We start from the raw sequence: 22,675 nt of genomic DNA, 5'->3' as shown, positions 1-22,675 counted from the left end.
GCTGGTTGCCTTAACCTGGAACTTTCGATTGTTTTGCGGCGTTGAATCTAGCAGATTTCGGACGTCCAAAGCTGTTTTTATCATTCTTCAGCACCCAACAGAAAGGAAAAAGCTGAACCAACGAGCCACTAGTGCGAGGCCCAATCAGGTGAGCTTGTACTACCCAAATGAGGGCGCCACAGTTTGTTCAAAGCTTCAGCGCGGGAGGCCTATCAGAGCTTAACGTCGTTCTGACGTCACCGCAAACTTTGCACAAGCAGACAACTTGCTCTCTGCATAGATCATTAGTAAATCATTCCAATACCTCCAGCGCCGTCTGCTGCTATTGGTCAGCGGCGCGGCGCTGGCCAATCGCAGCAGACGACGTTGCCCCGGTCCCTTGGTTCCGATTGGCCCCGCGGCCCCCGCCGTGTAGCATAGGGCCCCAGGTGTGTAGACATGAATGTCAGGCAACATCAGTAAAGGTGACTTGACAGACATGTTGAAATCATATATCTCGGCAGTTCTTGGCCGCACGAGCTCAGAGAAGAAAGGAGACAAACAACAGGTACTTTCTCAAGCTTGGACACTGCCGTTTCTTCAATAAATTACTCCACTACACAGTCAACAAAATATATACGTGTCTGTATATATTATATATATATATTTATACTCGTATGGCATGTAACACACTTCCCTTTTTTTTTTCGCTTTACTAACCGTCAGTTGTCGCATTGCACACCGTCTTCTTTAGTTACATGCTCCTTCTGCGGAGCTTGAGAAACAGTCCGACAATGTAGACAATGAAAGAAGTTTCATTGTGCTTTGGTCCCACAGATAGAATTGAGGAATAGCTTTTTTTTTTTTTTACAATGAGCGAACATAAAAAAAAAAGAACTGCAATGACACAGTTGTGCACGATATGTCGTGTTACGGGACAAAGGCACTTATTTGGTCACGTTAGCCAACGCAAAAGCCGAACAAGAAACAGAAAATTCATCCGCACTCACTGCCCATGTGCTACAGAATGAGAAACATACATCTTTGACAAAACTTTTCTTGTAGAAATTTTTCAATCTTGACTGAACATGGGTCCTTCAAAAAGGGTTCCTTGCACACAAGGAAAAACTAAAGGCAATGCTCAAACACCGTGGTTCTGAAAAGTTTGGCTTCTTTATAACTACCGTTGGCTTGCCGGGCGGGTACTATAAATGGCAAGTACCCATGCATTCTGCCAGGTGCATTTACTTTGATAAAGGGCGGTCATTTCCACCCGAAAACTCTGCCCCAAAACTGTGGTTGACCTTGATGATGATGCCCGTGCAATTCACACATTGAGCTTCCTTTCTGCCAGTGTCGTCCTTCAGGCTTTTTTCCAGCCGCATCAACATTCCCTATGTTAGTACACAAACGAAGTTGGCACCAGTGATTGTGAAAAGCTCTATATTCCTTGTTAACAGCTAGCTCGCTGCATGTGTGTTCTGACCTTCATCTGAGTGTCTACAAATTGTCTAAACTGAATACTCACATGCACACAAATGACTTTTAGTATAATGTCCAAAATGGCTGCTTATGAAACTGTCATACACTAAATGAGGGCTTTACTAATGCTACATGCTTCTACAGCATTTTTTAATTAACTGTACCCTAGCTGTTAAGCAAAAATTCTTTTTTTTTCACACTTTGTTTTTTTACGACTAAACACCCAGCAAGTCAAAAGCGCTACCTTCAAACCCTGACAAGATCAGACACCACCCTTTCTCGATTGTGCAGTAATGGTATTGTGAACAGCTGCTGCAAAAATTGAGACTACTTTACAAAAAAAAAAAAAAAAAATGTGCAACACAAATTAAACAGTCTTCAAACCATCCAATCACCAGACCCAGCCCCCTCACTCCCAGAAATTAAAAGAAAAAATTAAATGATGTTAAAAGAGCACATAACGATGAGTACAAATAGATGATGTTGCAACATACCATATAGAAGAGAGCTGTCAACACAGCATGAAACAGCTCCTCGCCCAAAGATTCGCTTATCACTTCCTCGAGGCATTTGAGAACTTTGATGTATTCCACTAGAGACTACAGGCCTGCCCATGATTAATTTAGAAACGAAAAGAAAATGCAATCCTTCTCATGGTACAACGCCGCCCAATTCGGAGATCGTTTGACAGCCGATGCACACACACCTCAACTGTAATGTGGAGGTTCCTGTTACTTGAACATAAAATAGAATGTTTCCTGAAAAGTGACACACTTGTCAGAAGGCCTATGACGTTTGTAAATGAAAAAAGACAGTGACTTATTCTCACACGTGTTTGATGCGAGTTGTTTTGATGTCCAACAGTCCCTATATTATTTCTCTTATGATGCTTGTGCCACCTCATCAATGTCTTTACTACATTTACAACTCAATATGGGCACACTAGTTTGGGCATGTGCACACTCTTTGTTACCCTAGCAGCAAAGCAAAAACACGACATATGCAACAGATATCACTGTATCAAAGACTTGGGAGCTGTGCTTCCCCTCAACACACTTGAGCTGAAACAGGCACCACTTGAGGTTTACAAAGTTCAAACCGCACGTTTGTCACAAGGGTGGTGTTCCACACAGTTACCACAAATCTCACGGTTGCAGTTAGATGCGGCCGATGGCTGCCAATGTCTTCGTTGAACACAATGCTGCCAAATGCCATTCATGCATCGTCATTGTGGCAACATTCTCAGCTGGATGTTTGAGCCCGCACACACCACAGCTGGAAATAGTTCAGGTAAATCGCTACACTTGCTTACCATGTTTCTCAAGAGGTCCTGAAGGCATAGCAACATTTCGTGGTGACATCTTTTTGCCACAGCTCAAACTGGGCTATCCTTCTGACTGAAATAAGGGATGGTACCACAAGTGTTCCCCTTGTCCGGTTCGATTGTCTAGATAACTCTCACTTGTTGCAAGTACCGATGGTTTCACTCAAGAGTTTCTTGACATTATGAAGATCCCAATGTCTATGTAGATGTGTAGGTGGACCCTAATTGAATTCCTAGTTCGCTTTCACACACTGGCAGGCTGCACACAAAACAGTTCCGTGAAGGTTTGACACACACACATGCATCGTAGCACATGGCACTGCAAAAACTATGTGCGCAATGCCCATATTGTCGCAGATACCTGTGCCTCGGGCCTCATCCCACTGCCGTCATACCGCTTCTTGCTACGCTGCACAACCACACACCACGAAGTTCACACATGCAGAAACAAGTCATCCCGACCCTGTTTCACCAGACCCCTTGTCCCCTAGCAACCCGAGAAAGGTAAGAGCCCCATCACTTCTCGACAGCCAGTGCTTTTTCCGCAACGGCGTCGTTGATGACACCATCTGGAACCGCTGCCTTCTTTTTGGCAATGGACTGCTTGATGAGTTCCCTGTGCTCCTCTAGTTCCCTTTCCCTCGCCTGCCATTCCTCCATCTTCTTCTTGATTTCTAGCGTGTTGTTTAGGACAAAGTTGTCTGGCTGCCCGTAGTCCGGAGGATTGGCGGCCGGGTCGTAGCCCAGCTGCGCCAGCATCGGCGCAACCTTGGCCATGTCCCGAACCACGTCTTCTGGGATGTGGCCCACCCATTTGCTCAAGGCCCCCAGGTTTATGGGCTTGATCACCTGGTCCGTCGACCGCTCCAGTCTGGACATGAGAATGTGGTAAGTCACTGCATTAGCAAGGCTGGGCAGGCATTGCAAGCCCAAAAGGTAATAGAAAGGTCAAAACACAAAAGGCAAAGAAACTGTGGAAACAAGAATGTGAATTAGATGCTATAGAGACCTGTATCACCCAATGTATAGCCTTGGTAGCAAGATTCTATGGCATTTCATGTTGTCCCAAGGCCTCATGTATAATGTGTTTCTAACAGATGGATAGGGCCAGACACGGGTCAAGTGAAAGATATCTCCAGAGATTTACAACTTGTCAATAGTAATGTTTATGTACTAGTACTTTTCCTTCTTATTGTAGCTAAATCTGCAAGTGCACATTTAACTGCATTTATTCCTAATTTCATACGGCACTTCCTCTGCAGAAGCTCAGATGCAGTGGAACTAAAACTTCTGGTTGTGCACAATTTAATTGCAAAGAAGCGTTAATAGGATACACTGCTTTATAGTAGTCATTTTCGAGCATGTCGCATTGAATTGACAACCACAATGATAACAGTGTGCTCACTTGGAGAGAGCAATGCCAGACTGGTTGATGAGCTGCTCGTGGTGCAGCACCGAGTCGTTCCAGGGCACCTCGAGAAAGGCCAGAATACGCTGCATCCACGCACGGGGGTGAAGCACCAGCTGCTCATAGTACACGGGCAGGCAGAGCCCTGGCCCCAGCTGCTGGCACTGGGCATACATCGAAGTCATGGCTGCATTCCACCGCTTCAGGCACTGACGGTAGTCTGACAGGTCATAGCCTGTGATGGTCACCTGCAAAAAATTAACCTGATGTTAGCCCTTCAACTCTTTTCAAATATGTATACCAGGGTTTCTCAAATGGGCTTCCTGGGAGCCCACGGGTTCTTCAGCGTACCCTCAGGGGTTCCCGGTATTCCCCTAGAGGGCTCCCAACTTCCCAGATTTCCTTGGCTTTCCCAGTCCCTAGGTAAAGTGTTCTTCCCGTTTAGGTATTATTTTAGAACCTCTGTGCCATTGACTGATGCATGTTCCAAATGTTACCTAGCACAGCAACAAAAAAAGATGTGAAGGGAGCTATGTTTCTCGTTTAAAAAGGCAGACGAAAGGATATAGATGATTCAATGGTTCCAAATTACCGTGTCTGTACGATTCTAACGCGCCCCCAATTCTGACGCGAAGCAAGATATTGCTTCCAGATATTCAAAAAGTAAATTGCTGCAGATTCTAGCATGCAGCTAAAATAAAGAAGATTGAACACACACCTTATAAAACAGATTTTATGAAACGCCTACCAACACAAATAGCTCGGCTATGCCAGGATATATGTAGCGTAAGCTTAGGTTCAGCTGGTTATTCTTAGCTTTCCTGGTTGTCTAGGATTAGCTTGATTATCATGCTTACTGCTGCTTCAATGACAGAGACACAGTATACGTATTATGTGACTACTTCAGGATCCAATGAGTTAAGCTTCTCCGCTTTTCTTATTGCGGAGGAGGCATCGTGTAACCGAGCTTTCGGTTGCACGTCAAAAAATCCCCGGGCGGTCCAAATTAATCCTCAGTCCTCTGATGGAGCGTGCCAGATGCCCGTCATTGGTTTGGCCAGCTGTGCGCCGTGTTGTTATGTATCAGGCAACCAAGCTGCCGCCCAGAACAACCAGACAGCGCGAGCCATGATCTCAAGCGGGTGCATGCACGCGGCGCGTGCATCGGGGACTGACCTAGGCGCCATACCAGTCCTGCCCGTTCCGTCACTGCTCCTCGCGCATCCGCAGCACGGCTCTCCAGGAGCCACGCGAAACTGCTCAACCTCGGCCGTGTAGCTTACGCTACAAAAAAATACTGTGCACTAGTTGCCATTGTCAGAATCTGACAATGGTTCTTCTCTGTCTAAAGATGTAATCCTTGCTTTCGTCTCAAATGTTTTAAATTCCGCGCTTCTTACACTTGTCCGAGTGTGCGACCATCGCCTCCAAGAGAGTCGCCTTCCAAACAACACTTTGTGAGCTCGTCGGGTCGCTACGATTGCGAGGCCACGCAGTGTGGCCCTGTTATTATCTTTCCCTGCCAGCATGATGGACTTTCGTATAAATAAAACCTCCTAGTGGAATTTGTTTTGTTTCTTCATCTTAAAACGGCAGACATGAGTCCGTAGACGCGAGAGAATGCGCATGACACGGATACCAAAATGGCAAATGTAAACAAACGGTAACGATGGCAATGGGTCTAGCCACCGTTTCCAGAGTATTGCACTTTTCTTTTGAGTATCAGTTTTTGTTTCGATTGTAACGCGCATGTAGTTTTGGGCACCAATTTTGGCGGAAAAAGTGAGCGTTAGAATCGTGTAAGCACAATAGCACCAACGAACCGAATATCAAACTCGGGGTGCAATTGACCGGAGGCAGAGCCAGAGGCTGGAAAAAGGGCAACGTGCCTTGCGGGTGATGATGGAGTGAACGACCGCCCTGCCGTCCCGGATCATGAGCAGGAACTTAGCCCTGGGGAAGAGCCGGTGCAGGTACACCGCCGCCCTAAGGGTGAACGGGTCCTTGTTGCACAGGCGTGGGGCGGGCTTGCCGTGGCGCACTATCACCTCCAAGATGAAGGCAGACATCGCCGCATCCAGCACCTGCAGGGGACCCGGAGAATGGACAACATCGGGCAGGCAGCAGCGATATACATACATCCCCCAAACACACTTTTAACATTCCCCCAGGCTGAGTCCCCAACACTCTGCCCCCTCCATACTAATTTGCAACATAAAGTACACAAACCTATAAAATACACTGCCCCCCCCCCCACCAAGAATCCAACCCAGAAAGTTTTGACACCACCAGACTGATAATCCTGGATGAACCCCAGGATCGCAGCATGTTGCTAATCAGTCTGAAACCCTGTCGGGCTTTGTTTTGTAAGCGCTCGTCCTGTTCGCCTCCCTTTTTTGTTCTCGTCTTTGTTAGCGCGTTCAAATTTTATAAGTCATGAACCAACTCGTCCGCTTCGCCACTTTAGTTTGTTTTGGAAATCGGATGAAATGCTGGGGAAAGTATGGGTAGGACTACAAGTAACTTGAGAAGTATACAAATTTGAGAGTGCTTAATATTGGGAGTTAGACAAAAAAAAATCAATTCCTTCAACTAAAATTTTGAGAAAAATAATGCCTAAAAGGTGGACTTAGAAGGAAAGACCAGAAAGAGCAAGCACTGCAGCTGCAAATGCATTACAAATGCTGGCAGTGTATATTTTAAGAGCATGAAAAAGTTGTCAGATTGGCTTCAAGCTGTCTTCGTTTCCGCCTTTATATACAGACAAAACTCGATTTAACGAACCCCGATCTAACGAACCCCGATCTTACGAATTTCCCAATCTAACGAACAAAATGTGTTTCTTCCGAAGTTTCCCATAGGGCTTAATGGTTATATAAACTTGAAATAACGAAGTAAATTGACCCTCAAACCCGATTTAGTGAAGTATTCACGAAAAAATTATTCGCAAAAAGAAAGTCATTCTAAATTTATACTGCCCAGATGGATCAAAGCTGGCCGTTCGCATGCCAGCGGTAAAATCGAGGGGCAGGAGGTACCCTACAAAACAAAACTGCACAGAGCATGCATGGATTCTCCGCATGGCTTTTAATCGACTATCCACACTATAGTCGGTTACAAGTCGAGAAGGTAGGAGAAGCTCCTCTCACAAGCGTGATGCGCCCGTTTCAAATCCCTCCGCAGTCGAAATAAGAGTTCACTGGAAACGCTCCTTGTTCCACTTCAATGGATAGATAATGGACACAGAGTGGTACCAACTTGTCTTCGACCCCCACTTTTTAAGAAAGCAACCTTTGTATTCATTGGAGGGGAAACCGAGCCCCTGAAAGCAGCCTTTGTATCCATCGGAGGGGGAAGCTAATCCCCGAAAGTCGTATTTGTTTCCATCGGAGGGGAAAAAGTCTAATGTCCCTTTCGTGGCTTCCACAATGCTAAGCCAAAGTTGAAAGATAAAGCAAATATGTACAGAAAGGCAAGACCCTCCTCGCACGTTGGTCGCGACATCACGGAAACGATGGGACGCTATTGGATACGGAGGCGGCGGAGGGATATATGATACCCTTTGAGGGGCATTTGCCGCTACCTTCTTAACCTGTAACTTACTATAGATGGCGCTAGCGGTGCCTTTGTGTCGCATGCTATACCCCCCCACCTGGGGTGGGGAACCCTAGCACTGGGGTTCCCTACGTGGACGGGGGGGGACAAAAAGGGCCTGGAAACCCTAGCTCTCACCGCTGGAGGACGGAGTCCCTGAGGCGGGGAGCGCGGCGTGTGACGTGTGGCGTGAGACATGGGGACGACGTGAGCCCGCATGATGTGGAACGACCCAGATGTGTGGACGCATGACGTGTGACGACCTGAACTGAAAAGGGATGGAAGTGAGACGTGAAGCGTGTTGACATGACATGTGTGGATGCATGACGTGTGACGACCTGACCTGAAAATGGATGGAAGTGTGACGTGAAGCGTGTTGACATGTGGGGAGTAGGACGTGGAGTGGGTGAAGTGAGATCGAGACGTGTGACGCGGGACGTGGGACGCTGCGTGGTGATCCGAGACGAGGCATCCATACAAGGTGAAGGTCTGACATAAAAGTGGGGAACCCTCGTATCTTCCCAAGTAGGTAGGCGCCCCTCAGGATGGCGGGGGTGGTCTCCAGGGGAGCCGAGGGATATAAAAGTGAACACTGCAACGGGGCTGTGTGGTTCATGGTTGCCATACAGTGGCCGTCCGACCCGCTGTGAGACGCACTCGTGTCTTAGTAGCGGAGGCGGACAGTGAGTCGGACATCGGTGGTGCTTTTAGTACCGGCTGGCTATTCCTGGGCCGTTCCACTGGCTGTTCAGATTGGTGGTTTCCTTTATTTCCAATTTATTTCCAATTGGCATTTCCAAGAAACAGAGCACTTTCTGCGGCACCGCGGCACCGGTGAGTCACCAGTGCCGCGGTGCCGCAGAAAGTGCGCGGTTCGAGTGTTTGCTTGGATACAACGAAGTCAAGGCAAGCTCCAGCTGGCTGCCACGGTTTTAAGAATGCTACTAAACTGTAGGAAAAGTGTTGATAGGGGAGTCAGCCAGTGCTAAAAAAGTCGGAGCCGATGACAGGTTATCCGAGAACGTGCTGGACATTCTTGGAAGTTATGCCCCCGAGGACATGTACAACGCAGATGAAAGCGGGCTTTTCTACCAGTACAACCAAAGAAGATGCTCGCGCAAAAAGGGGAGCCTTGCCACGGCGAAAAAAAGAGTAAGCAAAGGCTTACTATCTTGCTCTGTGCTAACATGGATGGGAGCGACAAACGCGTCCTGCTCATCATTGGGAAAAGCGAGTAGTTACGGCGCTTTAAAGGGGCCAAGGAACTATCCGCACAGTGTGTCGCGAGCACTAAGGCCTGAATTAGTCCCGTGATTTTCTTCAAGTGGCTCACGGAGTTTGATGACATGCGCCAGCAGAAAAGGAAGGTGTGCCTTTTGTTAGATATAATATTAATTGGGTTGTGTGCATGTTCATGCAGCCTAGAACTTGGTCTGCCTCAATGGACGACGAGTCTCCCAGCTGTAGATGAACAATTTAGCCAGTGCAGTACAACCACTTGCCCGGGGGCCTTTAACGTGCATCACGCAGTAGTGTTACACGACCGCACGCCGGTACAATGCTCATCCAGATCGAAACGGGCCAGGGTGGGGTTTGAACCCAGGATCTCTGGGTTCTGCAGCGCGAGCTTTTGCTCCATGTGCTCCGAGCTGGTGTGCGCTAGACCACTCGGCCACCGCATCCCGAAGCTTCAGTTGATATTGTGCAGCTGCGTTACTTCCCCCCTATGCAACCTCGGCCCTTCAGCCCCTGGACCAGGGAATCATCAATAGCACCAAGAGCACATACAAACGGCAGGTGACTGACAAGCTCCTGATGAACCTGGAGATGAAAAGCGCTGCTGCCACCATCTTATGGCGACTGAGATGGTGTCAGCAGCGTGGAGGGTAACCAGGCGCTCAATCATCATAAATTTCTTCAAGCATGCCGGTTTTGTGATGTCCAATGCTGAGGCTGCGTTGGGCTCTGCAATCCTTCAAGACGACCAGGAAGAGGCCACGGCCAGTTCCTGGGAAGAGCTTTGCCAGCTAGACGAGGTGGCGGAAGATGTGATCTTCACCGAATATGTGCGGGCTGACGCCGACGCAGACATTGACACGACGGAGGTGTTAGATGATGAGATTGTGCAACTTGGTCTCCGGTGCACAAAAAGAGTCGGAAGATGCTGGCAATCTGGAAACTGCCAAAGCGCCTGTGCCCGCTCCAATTCAGGTAATGGATGCTATCGACCTGCAAAGGCAGTTTGCTGGGGCTCACAAGGGAACGGAGGACACGCTGAATGCGCTCGCAAGCTACGAGAAGTCCGTGCATCCACTCCTGACAAAGCGCACGCAGGCGAAGCTGACAGGCTTCTTTGGTAAAAAGTAAATCTCCCCTGAGCTCTGAGGTTTTCTTGTTTTCCTTTTAGCACGCACAAGCAGCCTGACCCTTTGTGGACTTTTCTGTGCACCGTTAAAAATTTCAGTGCATGAACACGTAAAATCGATGCCATGGTAGTTCTCACGATGCCGCTGCATTAGGACTTCATATTTACAAAACGAAATGTCAGAAAAATGACTTTTTTTTATTTTTCAAAGTTCCTGATTTAACGAAGTAATGCGCACCTCCCCTCGGCTTCCTTAGATCGAGTTTTGACTGGAGTCTCGATCTTCACCGGAACCGCTAGCTGATCTCAAAATGGTAGGCGTTTTAATAGCTAATGCAGGAATGACTGTTTGTCCCTATTTGTTACTTTATTTGGTCTACAACTGGAAAGGAAAAAAAAGCGGGACCTCCTTCCTGAGGAATGTCGACCCTACTTTCCTCGTAGCCACAAACGAACAAACCGAAATCGAGGGCTCTCCCATAGTCTCCTTAGCCATGGGTGACTGCAGGAATGTGGGGTTAGTACAAAATCCGCTTCCGTGCTCTCCACTGGGTGAGCACAAAGAGAAGTTTAATGTTTGCAGTGCACCTAAAAACATTCTCGCAGGTCAGTTTAACATCCACTTCTATGTCTGAACTCTGGCTTGCGTGCATTCTCTCTTTCTTGGCAAGGCCAATGTATTTGACTGTTCACAGAGGTCTCCAACAGGCCATCACAACAAGGGACAGCCCACTAAAAGCTAAACTTGAAAAAAAAAAAAAACTTTCTCTGACCAAAAAAAAAAAAAAATCACGGACCAAAAAGCAAATTGCAGTCGTATTTTGATTTTGTGGTCAAACCGTCTTACACAAAATTGGCATATGACACGTCTCCTGATCGTCTTTTCTTGTCTCTTTGTTATTTCGAGGACACAGAAAATGCACATAGGCAAAGACTAAGGTCAAGGAGCGTGATGTGGAGCGACTCAAAACGTGTTGACACGAGACGTGCAGTTAGTGAAAGGAGCAAATATTTGGCAAGCAGCAGACTCTGCAGCCTTCCACATCTGCCTGAAGGCATGCTTTCAGACCACACAAAATCTCGGTTTGTTTCCGTTAAAATGCAATTGTCCGTTAAAAAATTCCCAGTTCTTTACCATGTTCTGCAAATGAACCGCAGTGGCAGCCAAGGCCACAACGTCACACGTTCATGTGACACCAGTATGTCGCGTGAAGCTAAATTGCAAAATTTAGTGGACACATTTGTTTGCTAAATCTTGTGTGAATTTATTATCAGGTGACGTCACAGTTTCACGCGACGTCACGCCACGTCATATCAAGTCACAATTTCTCCACTAAATTTCGAAAGAATTGAGTGTCACGTGACACAACGTCACATTTTCTCCACTAAATCTCGCGAGAATTAATTGCCACGTGACGTCGCAGTCTCACATGACGCTATGTCACATGACATCATTTCTCTGCTAAATACAGCGTAAATTTAGTGTCACGTCACGTCACACTCTGCGTGATGTCACTACACGTCATATGACGTCACAACTTAACTAACTTTAGAGGGAAGCGTTTCCCGTGACATCGCAGAGCAACTGGACGTCATATGACATGACATCCCCACACGAAACACAAATAGAATAATGGCTATCGACGCAGAACAAAAGAAGAAAGGCTGAGAAGTGGGCAGGGTAAACCCACCTCGTCGGTGATTCCACCTTCGAGCAAGCGGTGCATCTCGGTGGGGTTCTTGACCCACTGCTGCTTGAGTGAAAGCAACCTTGGGATGACCCTTGTCTCCTCGCCGCACCGCACGTCCGGGTGGGCGTCCAGCAGAACTCGCACCAGCGTGGTCCCGCTCCGCGGCATGCCCCCGATGAAGATGAGCGGCATGTCGTTGTTGTACGGGTAGCGCCGGGAATCCGGGCCCAGCACGTAGCGCTGGTCGGACCAAGCAGAGCAGCCAGGGAACAAAAAGAAATAAAAGTTAGTACCGCACTTTCAGGTCGTGGGGTTGTGAACGAGAAAAACTAGAGCTCCTCAATGTGCTCGTCTCGAAGACCCTCAACATACCAATTCACGCTTTGTGTTTATCTACGAGTGCAGACACTCACAGTTCTGAAAATGCACGAGAATCGTGTAACAGGTGAATAGGTTTTCGGCAAAAATTCCAAAGAGCCGCACACAAAGTCCTTTACCCCCCCTCCGTGACACTGAAGGGAGGGACAGGGTAGCGCGGTAGCACGCCTCTTTTCGCCCACTCGCCGTTGCCCCCAGGGTCGCCTCTGTCGTACGCTACAACCAATTATCCCTCGAGTTCTCGCAATTCCTTTCGGCGCCGCAGATGGCGCTGCAGGCTTTGGAAAAGATCTATTCTGGACGAAATTTTGAAACTTTAGACTGCTGCTAGTATAAGTCCCCCTGCGGATATATTCGGGTTGTGCTTTGCTAAGATTGTAGGCAGTGCTTAAAGGCCGACGTACACTTCGCTCTTTCCACTTTTGCCTGCCACCTCCTTTCCCATATCCTCTCCACTTTTTACCTTGCCCCAACCTGGCTCCCCCTCGCAGCTTAGGAAAGAAGAGCGCTAAAAGAATTATCTTCCCTGCAGAAAACCGAGGTTGTACGTCGGCACTTAAAGCCTCCTGTAAGTTGAGGGGGGTCCCTACAAGAAGAGGGGGGGGGGGTTACGAGATGTAATGGATGCACATAAAACAAACCCCACTGCTGGCTCTGCCCAAGCTGTACCTGCAACCCTCAAATTGGTAATCCACATATTCCACATCCCTGAAAACAAGCTATTTTATTCCTAGATATGATATTCATTTCACTAATACTGGGGCTGTAGAGGAGGGTCTCAGACCATCCGTTTAAATCAGTGGGGGGCCCGAGGCCCCCTGAGACCCCCCAGACTTTAAGTTCTGATTGTGGGACTACCTAAGAATGGGGCATGTGAATCAGTACTTAACTCATTGCGCTTATGTTTGCCCCCCCCCCCCCCCCCCCCTTTTCTCCCTCAATGGCCCATGTTTACAATATGTCTGTGAGAACCAGCTCACCTGCATGCTTGCCTTTATTTCGATAAAAGTAATTAACTACGAGTTATCCGATTCCCCGTAATTTTACAGCCCTGTTACCGCTCTATCTTCACAACATTAAAAAATATGAGGTGCCACGCGCTTGCGAAGTGCTCAAACGGCTTCAAAAACCGCGCAAGACAAGGAGAAACCAAACATACGTTCAATGCATCCAACAGATGGCGCCACCGCAGCGTCAACTGGAAAAATGCGTCCCCGATTTTAGTTTCAGTTATTATAGCCTGAAAATGCCGTTTAAGCTTTTATTTCAAACGGAAAACCTCGTTTTAGAAGAAATTGGGTTCTTTTATGCGCAAACAAAGAACGAAATCGAGCAAAACCGCGAGTTGTCAGAGGCAACCGTCGTCGACGCCACCGCTTTCATTATGGCATTCCGATGGAATGTATCGATATTACGAGAGCGAAACTAGCTCATCACGTTTTAGCAGCATACATGCTTCCGCAAAATACACCTCATTACAAAGTTACGTTTCGCCAGGACGAGCGCTGGCAGGAGGAATTTTGTAACAGCGAAACCTTTGCGGCTCGGGAAACCCGCAAGCGTGCTTTCCCGCTTCGCACCCTCGCTTTGCGGAGAAGAGATCGTCAGGGATACGCTGTCTTCTCCGCAGCTTTGAAAACCCGCAAGCGTGCTTTCCCGCTTGACACGCTCGTCTTGCGGAGAAGAGAGTGCCAGGGAGAAACCTTTTTGCGCAACCCACGGTTGACAGGAAAAGAAAGGAAGTAATACATTGTTGACTGAAGACAGCGTTACTCTCTGGCGTCCCGCCACTGCGGTGGCGCTGCTGTCGGCACTGCGCATGCGCGGAAGCTTCGCCTCACGCGAATGTGGTTTCTGCGCGCGTGCAGTGCCCACACCCGGTGTGGGCAAACGCGGGCTTGGTTGTAAACAGGGTGGTTGGTGTTCGATAGCCAGGCGAGCTGGTCGTTATTCGGCACATTAAAACCGTTGGGTTTCTTTTTTTTTTTTTTCCGTTCTGTTCGTCCTTTTTTGCCTCCGTCCAGAATCTTAACAGTGTTGGGTGAAGTACATCTAAAAAGTACTCGAACTAAAGTACAAAGTAAGTGAGAGGTTATTTGCTTCGAGTAAAGTAGTAAGTACACCGGGCGCAATGTACTTCAAGTAAAGTACTATGTATGAAATTCACCTTCTAAGTAAAGCAAAAGTCCTTTTACACAATCTTTCGTGGTGCACTTTCGTCTACATATAGAGTGTTTTTTTTAAGCTGGTATGTATTGTTCTAAAGGTAATGGGGGGTGCATCTGTTATGGGAAACGGCGGCGACTACTGGACAAAGTCTTTGGCCACAGAATAATTATTTTACTCTCGCTCATGAACTATTTAACACAGTGAACTTATAAGGCACATGTTTGTATCCGTCTTAGAGCTGCCATTATTTCACTCGAAGAAATGACCAGATAACGTCTGGAAAGACGATAGCGCGTTTTCACACGACGATACGCCATTTGAACGATATGCCGCATCGTTCCTAACAGAGCGATGCGTCGTCTGATCGCGTTTCTGGTGGAAGTAGGACATCCCTCCCGGCATTTCTTAGGAGTTGGCGAAGTATCCCTTTTGTGATACAAATTCAGCGAGACTAAATTTGGGGAATGTACTTTAAAGTCGGGAGTCGTACTTTCCTCGTAAAGTACCGGAAAAAGCGTGTAGGTAAGCTACAAGTACACGCTCAGATAATGTACTTCCAAGTAAAGCAAAAGTTTTCTAAACCTACTTGAAGAGTACTTAAATTACAATGTACTTAATCTACTTCCTAACACTGGGTAAGCCGCATTGTCAATACTTAACCGAAGCGTTACCCGAAATCGCGGGAAATGGTTTTCCGTCCTAGACAAACGTTAGAGCAGTCCGCGAGAGCGTAAAACGATTTCGCCAGGAGGTTCTTGACGCCACACCTAAAGCCCAGGAAGTTGCATTTTCGACGATCGCCAATAGCACCCGCTACGCACTAGGAAATAAAATGGCGGTGCACGCGAGGAAACCGTGAAATAAAATGCCGCTACTCTAAAAAAAAAAAAAAAAAAAAAATGTGACCGTTTTATTTTATTTTTTTTTTTTTTTAGTAGACCGTTTTTGCCTTTTTGTTGCGCTGTTCACGGCGAAGGCGCCGCTACTGCGCATGCGAGCCGCTAGCCCTGCCTGCGGAAATCCTGATCTTGTAGCGGGTTGCCGAGATCGTTGCGAGGGCGGCTGATACAAATCTACAAGTCTCTCAACTCCATCTGCTCCCCCACCCGAAGGTCACGTGACCCTCACGCGGCACTGGACTGGCTTAAATCGCCCGTAGCGTCCTCCGTGGTACGTCTCAAGGTGAAACGGGGTTCAGTAGTCGCCATATTTGAGTGCGCTGTTCAGAACTAATATGTCATTGGACCCTGGAAATGTAGCGCCAAGTTCCTCTTCCCCCAGTATGGTCCAGATTTTGGTTCATGGAATGAGCGGTCTCCCCTCGACCTCTCCATTCCGGGTGAGCCGATCTGATTTCGCTGGTGACGGGTAGCTTTACACATACGTTTTTTTGAATACCGATATTTTGTTATTTCACAGAGCGGCGAAACGAGAGCACGTCTTCGCAACGCCACCACCTGCGGCGCGGGTCTTGGCGGCATCGAAAAATAATGTTCCCGTCTTTAAATACGCGAGAGGAGCAACACCATTGTAAGAAACATGTGTACATAAGCGTGGCTGATAAGTGTATTGCATGTAGAGCACAAAGTCGTTCATATATTAGCGAGGAACGCTTTCAGTACGACGATGCTCCGTAACGATCTCGGCGCGAATGGTTCAGAACGACCCTTACGAAGTTTTGAAGAGTTGAATGGACCGAAATGACGATTGCCATAGCAACTGAGGCCGATCAACCAATCACCTTGCGAGGTTGCGTCGTCTGTACGTATCTGCTAGTGTCCGGCTAGCAGGCAAGGAAGGCAATAGCGCTACTTTCCCACGATCCCGCAACTTTATGCAGAGCGCGTGCTCGGAATAAGCTCGCACCTATAGGTTGCTAGGACCGGCAGTCTCGGTGGCGTGGAAGGCACGTCGCAAAAGAACTCGGGAAGCTCGCCGTTAGCACGCGCTGAATGACCGTGGACTCAGCTATGGGAGCTCTAGGCGTGAATAGCCGCGCCGGACATTTAGATGCCGTTCACGGAGACTCGGGTCGGCGCAGGAGAGGGGAAAGGACTCACGTCGGGCGAGACGTAGGTGAAGTTGGAGGCCCTCTGTCGACAGGAGCCCAGGAGCGAGTAGAGGAGCACGAGGCCGAAGAGCGAGAGGGCGCTGAGCAGGAACCAGCGCCGAGTCAGCCGATGCGCCACCATGCCACGCATCCTGCAAGCGCGCTCGGGAGGCTGTCGGCGCGCGCTGGGCTCCGAGCTCGGTCCGGCGGCTCAGCGGCTACCTCGGGCTAGGACACGCCGCGTGGTCCGAGAGGCCCCCAGTCTCGTGTCGGGAACACTGCGGGAGAAGGGAGACGAACACTCTCAGAACGCGACACCGATATGCACTCTCTTGGTACGACGTCAGCAGCGAATGTCGTCGTGTTCCCAAGTAACAGCCACACAACGCTATTAGGAAGGCGAGCTGGTTGTTAACCGACATACAGGAACCGGAGGCAAAAAGAGGGACCAACAAAACGTCTCTTAAGACGTTGTGTTTTGTCTTTTTTTTTTTTTTTTTGCCTCCGTCTCGGGTTTGAGTATGTCGATTAACAGCAACGCGCCGACTAAGTTGCACGTTGTGGAAACTCGATCTAAGCGCAGCGTGGTCGTGGTTACACGCAAGTGCATTGGGAGGTACGGCGCCTCGGAAATTCTGTGTTTGCGAGTCCAACAAAAGCGTGTCTTTTGTCTTTCACAAATTTCAGTAATTCCAGTGATTAAATTCGAAAATGGGAAGCTTTATAGTACTCCGTTTAATGTTCACAACAATGAACCGATTTTTCGACTTTTGCTACGTATACTACTTAGAATCACTTCCTAACGTTAATGACTCAATAACCTTGCCTTAATTTTTCTTTGTAGGCAATGGCAGGTAGACGAAAAAATTCGAGAAACATGAGCACAGTTCATCACCCTCAACTCGGAACCAGAACAAGCGGCCACGTAACCTGGTGCCTATCCTTTGCCGCCAACGTTAATCATAGCCACGCCCTAGGGTTTGCAAAGTAGAAAACCCGTGCTTGAACCCTAGGGTTGGCAAAGTTCGGCTATTCGCATCACCGCGGTGGTTGGACACGAGCCACTACCCGAGTGTCAGCCGAGGCACTGATTGTTACGAGCCAACGTCGAGTGGTCACGCAGCCCACGCGTCCAATCCATGAGCCGCGTTCTACTGTCGTCAGGCGGGTGGTTTCGATCCCACCATTACGTCAAGCTTTGCGAAGGCGAGACAGAAAGAAATAGTCCCCTTCTATCCTCGCAATTTCACTCCGACGAAGAAGCTTCTGAATCAGTGGCGGTCTGTTCGATTATACTCGGGACAGTCTAGGACCATTATGAACATTCCAACTCGCTTTCGTTTCATGACCCTTTAACTGCGAGCAAAGGAGAAGCTACAAGAGAGAGCGCGACTCCTTGGGCAGCCATGATATGCACGCGCGCTGCTGAAATGAAAGCGTCGTTAAAGACAAGGCGTTCGTGCTTTCAGCATCGCCTTCACTCCACTTATAGTAAAACAAAAAGCAAGGTGTAAAAAAAAAAAAAAACTGTTATTATTGAGGCCATCAGTAGCATTGCGGTGAATCCAGCATAGTCGAACTGTGGTGGTGCGGCGGTCAGCCATAGCGGAGGCCGCGTTCTTGTCCATCAACACGTCCCCCAGACGGCATTCTCGGAAGACCCCGTGCGCAGCGGGGTCCGATACCCGACCTGCCGTGGGGGACCACCGCTCTTCCTTCGGCCAACGGAGCGATACGCTGCGGCGAGGTGCCGGGAGGGGAGGGCGCACCCAAGACCACGCCCGAGCCTGTGACTAGGGGACGACTTGGGACCACGCAGCGGCCGGGACAGAAGCCGACGTCGTGTCTCCGTCGATGTTCTAAATTTGGCCACGTAACTTCAGTTTAATAAATTAGATATTGTAGTAGAACACGCTTCACTGCATCGGTGACTTCTACAGAACCGAGGACTGAGTGACAGGCCCGAAATTGGATTATTTAACTGGTGATCCCCGAAATACAACTAAAACATTACAATTATATATAGTATTTCTAGGCCTTATGGGCTATCAAGTAAAAAGGTTAGAAGTAAACGAAAAATGGCTTTTTGCAAAAACCGAAAATATCTCAATTATTTATAATTGTAACGAGTTTGGAGCTCGATATAATTTTTCGTATAGACCGACACGCGGAGCGGCTCTGTTTACCAACACGGCCGGAAGGCCGCGCATGCGCGGTAGCTATGTGGGCAAAAGCAGCTCGGCTCTCCGTGTTTTCGCCAGCGAGCTCTATGGCGTGCGCTCGTTGTTGACGTTGTAGGGACGCTTGTATCTTTATTTGTGTGTCGTGTTTCCTCATAACGTATGTCGTATGCTATGCTCGACTATTTGAGCTCGTTGCCCGAGCCTGAACGGTAGCGGTATCGAAACAAACTGTGCTTGGACGGCGTTGCCTACGAGGATCCGTACGCCGTAAAAGAGGCCTAGCTGCTGGACTTCCGACGTAAATTTGCTGCCACGGAAGTCGGCGGCTCATGTCTTCGTTTATTTAGTTTCTTCGCCAAGCCAGTTCACGGCCGACACGGCGCAGGCGTACAAGTCTCTCGAGGCCTACGATTACTTCGAGTCGGTTTCCGCACTGCCGGCGGGATTAGCAGACTGTGGGTCTGCGGAAGTGTGTGTATTCATTAATCGATTAAATACACAGAGCGTCTTCAAGTCAAGGTATGATATTTTTCATACCCTCATGACCACAAGGCATTACAACCAGTAAAGGTCTGTCCGTTCTGCAGTCTTGGCGGTAACAATTAAGTTACAAGTAACGGCGTTACCAGAAATGCGTTACTTTTTTCAGTGACGTAGTAACCTACTCGTTACGTTTTTGACACAGTAACGGGTAACGTACTTATGTTACTATTTCAAGTAACGCTGTTACTTTAGTCATTACTACTTCCCAAGTCTTAAAGAAATTACACTTCAATTGTTTCCGTGTTTTAGGCGTCAAGCCATGTTTTTCTTTGCGTTTTTTTTTTTTTTGTAAGTATTTAGGTGAAACCGTAAAAAGAAATTAAATAATTATGTTCAGTTTCTGCTTGATATATGACGTGTATCGTCAAAACACAGAAGTAACGTGCCTTACTTTTTATCGGTAGCGGTAACGCGTTCCTTTTATTTTTAGGTAACGTAGCTTAGTAACGCGTACGTTTTATTTGCAAGTAACAAGTAACGTATTTCGTTACTTTTTTTTTTTTTTTGGTAACGCCTACAACACTGCCGTTCTGTCGCCGATCCCTTTCTGCTCGGTAGCACGGGCGTAGCGAGCTTCCGACGAGCGCTTGGCCGGTGCGTTGTGCGCGAACACCGTGGGAACAAAATCCGGGTGGTCTCGATCAGACAACGTTTCCCTGGACATAAGCAAGCCTCGGGACGGAGATTGAAATGAAATGGAAGCCGCACTTGCCTCCAAGAAAGTGTTTGCCGCACAAACGGCAGTTCGCGCGAGGCGACCATTCTTTTCGATCCACGGATATTATCTACCTTCTATGCCTTTCAGAGTCTGCCGGGAACTTGTGGAAACTCACTCCGCTGCTTTTCTTGTACATTTCGGTGAAATTAACGGCAACACAGCTTCGCGCAATGCTGAAATGCTATGACGCCCATGCGAAACGTGCGCGCTTTTGCCCACACCCCCCGGCTCCGGCGCGACCGCAGCGCCGCCGCAGCTCCGTGACGTCAAGCCCGCGTGTCGGTGATACCAAAAGTTTTGCCATCCGATAGCTTACAATTATAGCTACGCGCTGATACTTATTTCATCGTTATCTTCAACTGTTCGCTTGCAATGCCTGCAATAATCCCCTCCGGGATTGGCAGTATTTTGAAATAAATAAATAAATAAATAACTGGAGTAATTCAAGTTGGAGGCAAAATTGCTCCAGATAGAAAGTTCGCGATTTCATACGAAAATAACTATGAAAAGTAGAAATTAGCGTTTTATTTATAAAAATGATTCGTAACATCCCCTGCAGCGTAAAAATATATTAGCCACTCGAGTAAAGCCAATAGTCTTCAAACGACGTCCAAAGTTGAGGAAAAAGTATATTGAGCTTTTAATACATTTCACATTTTGCGGACATTCTTTTTTTAGCTGTTCTATTTTAAATTTTTTTGAAGGACAATTTGGTTTACTGGAAGACTAGATCTACCACATTCACTTTTTTTTTGTCTGAAGATTTCTTTTTTGACAAGTTTGGTCGAGTTCGAATGGAACCACCCTTTTAATTTGGCGAGCCAGCGGGCGCAATCTGTCCTTTTTCCCCTTTCGTTCCAGCCACTGGCTGCTCGCACAAATCAGCACCGCGTGTCCACTTAATACCCGGGCACTGTTAGTTCGTGCGCCTAAGGCCTACCCTACAAGGAGTAGAGCGCGGTTGAAGGAGCCCACGCACGGACCGGCACGCACCAATCACGCGGCCGGGCCTAATTGGAGACCGAACAGGATAAGCAGCGGGAATCCTCCCACGCAGCAGGAGAAGCCAGCGAAGCTACGCGAACAAAGGCGGTATTTCTTTCTTTAGGGGAAAAACAAAAAAAGACAGAAAAGCCAGGAGGCGGATTAAATAACGGCCGTGTCCAGTTTATCTGGTTGTTGCGCTTGTTCTGCCTGTTGTCCCTGTATAGGCGTTTCGGGCGTTTGCTTGCCCGAGTCATTGCGTTTTGTACTGGGGTCAGGGCTTCATTAACGCGCCGCGGGTAATTCCGGGTGAAGGTGTGGGTGTTGCGCGAGCGAGGGAGGGAGAGAAATGCGGAGGCGAGAAAACGAAACTACGCGAGTGCGAGAGCGTGTGTGCGAGTACGAGAGTTTGGAAGTACGACAGTATGTGAACGGACTGAGCGTGATTCAGTGCGAGAATATGGGACCGTGAGGGGTGACTGGGTTGAGTGGATGCAAGCTTGACCGAGAGTGAGAGCTGAGACTGAAAGAGTGAGAACACTTGCGTAAGCGTGAGTAAGTGCTAGAGTGAGTACTTGTAATTGTGCATGAAAGCGAGTGAGTAACCGTGTGAATGTTTTTGTTTAATCTGTGCGTATGTGTATGTGTACGTGTGTGTATCTACGTAATTTTGTCGGGCTTCATTCTAGGATGTAAAGACGCACACTTAACAAATCCGAGTACCAACAATGAGCCAGTGTTGTAAATTCTTTCCAGGACGGACATTCCTGGCGCACATTTGATGTTACGGTATTATTATTGTTATTACAGTCGTGTCTCATTAATATGGACCGCGTTAATAGGAATACACCGCTATATAATGCAAATTTACGGTGACAAACTGGGTAAATACGTGCGTTTTCTACGTAATGCGACTCGGTCCATAATAATGGCCGACTCGCATTATGAACGATGGCGGGCGGAGGTATCACATTAACGAGGCACGACTGTATTATTATTATTATTACAACCATAAAAACTCTGGTGGCTTGGATCTCAAATAAAAACATCGCACATATTGAAAGAATCAATGCGGCAAGAATAATTTGGAACGACCGAAAAAATGCGTCGATCAAGCGCAAAGAAAGAAAAGAAGCCTATTCTACTAAACATCAAAAAGCAACTATAACAATGCCGTTGAGAAATAAAAGTCGAGGATATCGAACGATACCGAAAGCAATTTATTAAATGGGCCCACGAAACCCCGCAGTGGTGGCGGGCGAGCATCAAACGGAAGTAGAATGATATATACAATTCGAATATGCAATTCGTCCCATTTCTTGTCGTCTGTCGACTCATTGAAATGCAAACGATAAAAGACTGGACATGTTTTCTTTTACGTCGTCTGCCACACCCCGCGGTTCGTTATTGCGTGAGTTATCTCCAACGTTTGTCTGCGATACTTCGAATGCTTCCAAGTCAGCAGACGGCGACACTTATTCTCGAGATTGCCATTTTGTGTGTGCGTGTGTGTGTCTGTGTGTGTGCGCGCGTGTGTGTGTGTGTGTGCGTGTATAAGAGAAAGAGAGAGAGAGACAAAGAGGGGCAGAAAGTCGTCTTTAAAAGATGGGTAATAATAATTACTAAAGCGATAGTTTTTATGACCCTTTAAGTTGATATATTGAAATAACAAAAAATAAAAAAAAACCTTGAAAAAAGCGAGGGTAATCGGAAATAAACGCTCCTTACAAATTTCTTTTTCATTTGCAAGTCAAAAATAAAGCCACACAAAACAAAAATAATAACTGCGATGATTGCTGATTCGTTA

General features: G+C 47.7%; 2 protein-coding genes across 2 annotated transcripts; both read right to left on the bottom strand.

The window, feature by feature from the left end:
* Positions 1-548: 548 nt before the first annotated feature.
* On the bottom strand, positions 549-6,335 carry LOC8033988 (protein-tyrosine sulfotransferase 2). Its single transcript, XM_029967244.2, has 3 exons — positions 6,083-6,335; positions 4,191-4,441; positions 549-3,656 (listed from the first exon to the last, which is right to left on the bottom strand). The coding sequence occupies exons 1-3, from the start codon at positions 6,332-6,334 to the stop codon at positions 3,302-3,304; spliced, it is 858 nt and encodes a 285-aa protein (XP_029823104.2). The 5' UTR covers position 6,335; the 3' UTR covers positions 549-3,301.
* Positions 6,336-10,722: 4,387 nt separating this feature from the next.
* Positions 10,723-16,713, bottom strand: LOC121835704 (protein-tyrosine sulfotransferase 1-like). The gene is made up of 3 exons (XM_042290154.1): positions 16,451-16,713; positions 11,844-12,083; positions 10,723-10,740 (listed from the first exon to the last, which is right to left on the bottom strand). The coding sequence occupies exons 1-3, from the start codon at positions 16,589-16,591 to the stop codon at positions 10,723-10,725; spliced, it is 399 nt and encodes a 132-aa protein (XP_042146088.1). The 5' UTR covers positions 16,592-16,713.
* Positions 16,714-22,675: the final 5,962 nt, after the last annotated feature.

The sequence above is a fragment of the Ixodes scapularis genome, unplaced genomic scaffold, assembly GCF_016920785.2.
Source record: "Ixodes scapularis isolate PalLabHiFi unplaced genomic scaffold, ASM1692078v2 PGA_scaffold1__304_contigs__length_218370807, whole genome shotgun sequence".
Classification (NCBI taxonomy): Eukaryota; Metazoa; Arthropoda; class Arachnida; order Ixodida; family Ixodidae; genus Ixodes; species Ixodes scapularis.
The sequence above is the reverse complement of the archived record's forward strand: the minus strand, read 5'-3'. Positions and strand labels throughout refer to the sequence as shown.

What these genes read in the sequence shown, in the direction of transcription:
- LOC8033988 (XM_029967244.2), bottom strand. Translation starts at nt 6,334, where the DNA reads ATGTATGTATATCGCTGCTGCCTGCCCGATGTTGTCCATTCTCCGGGT. An exon ending in ACTCCATCATCACCCGCAAG is followed by an intron (nt 4,442 to 6,082) that starts GCACGTTGCCCT and finishes AATTTTTTGCAG; the next exon opens with GTGACCATCACAGGCTATGA. An exon ending in TCTGGCATTGCTCTCTCCAA is followed by an intron (nt 3,657 to 4,190) that starts GTGAGCACACTG and finishes TCTCATGTCCAG; the next exon opens with ACTGGAGCGGTCGACGGACC.
- LOC121835704 (XM_042290154.1), bottom strand. Translation starts at nt 16,591, where the DNA reads ATGCGTGGCATGGTGGCGCATCGGCTGACTCGGCGCTGGTTCCTGCTC. An exon ending in TCACCTACGTCTCGCCCGAC is followed by an intron (nt 12,084 to 16,450) that starts GTGAGTCCTTTC and finishes TGGTCCGACCAG; the next exon opens with CGCTACGTGCTGGGCCCGGA.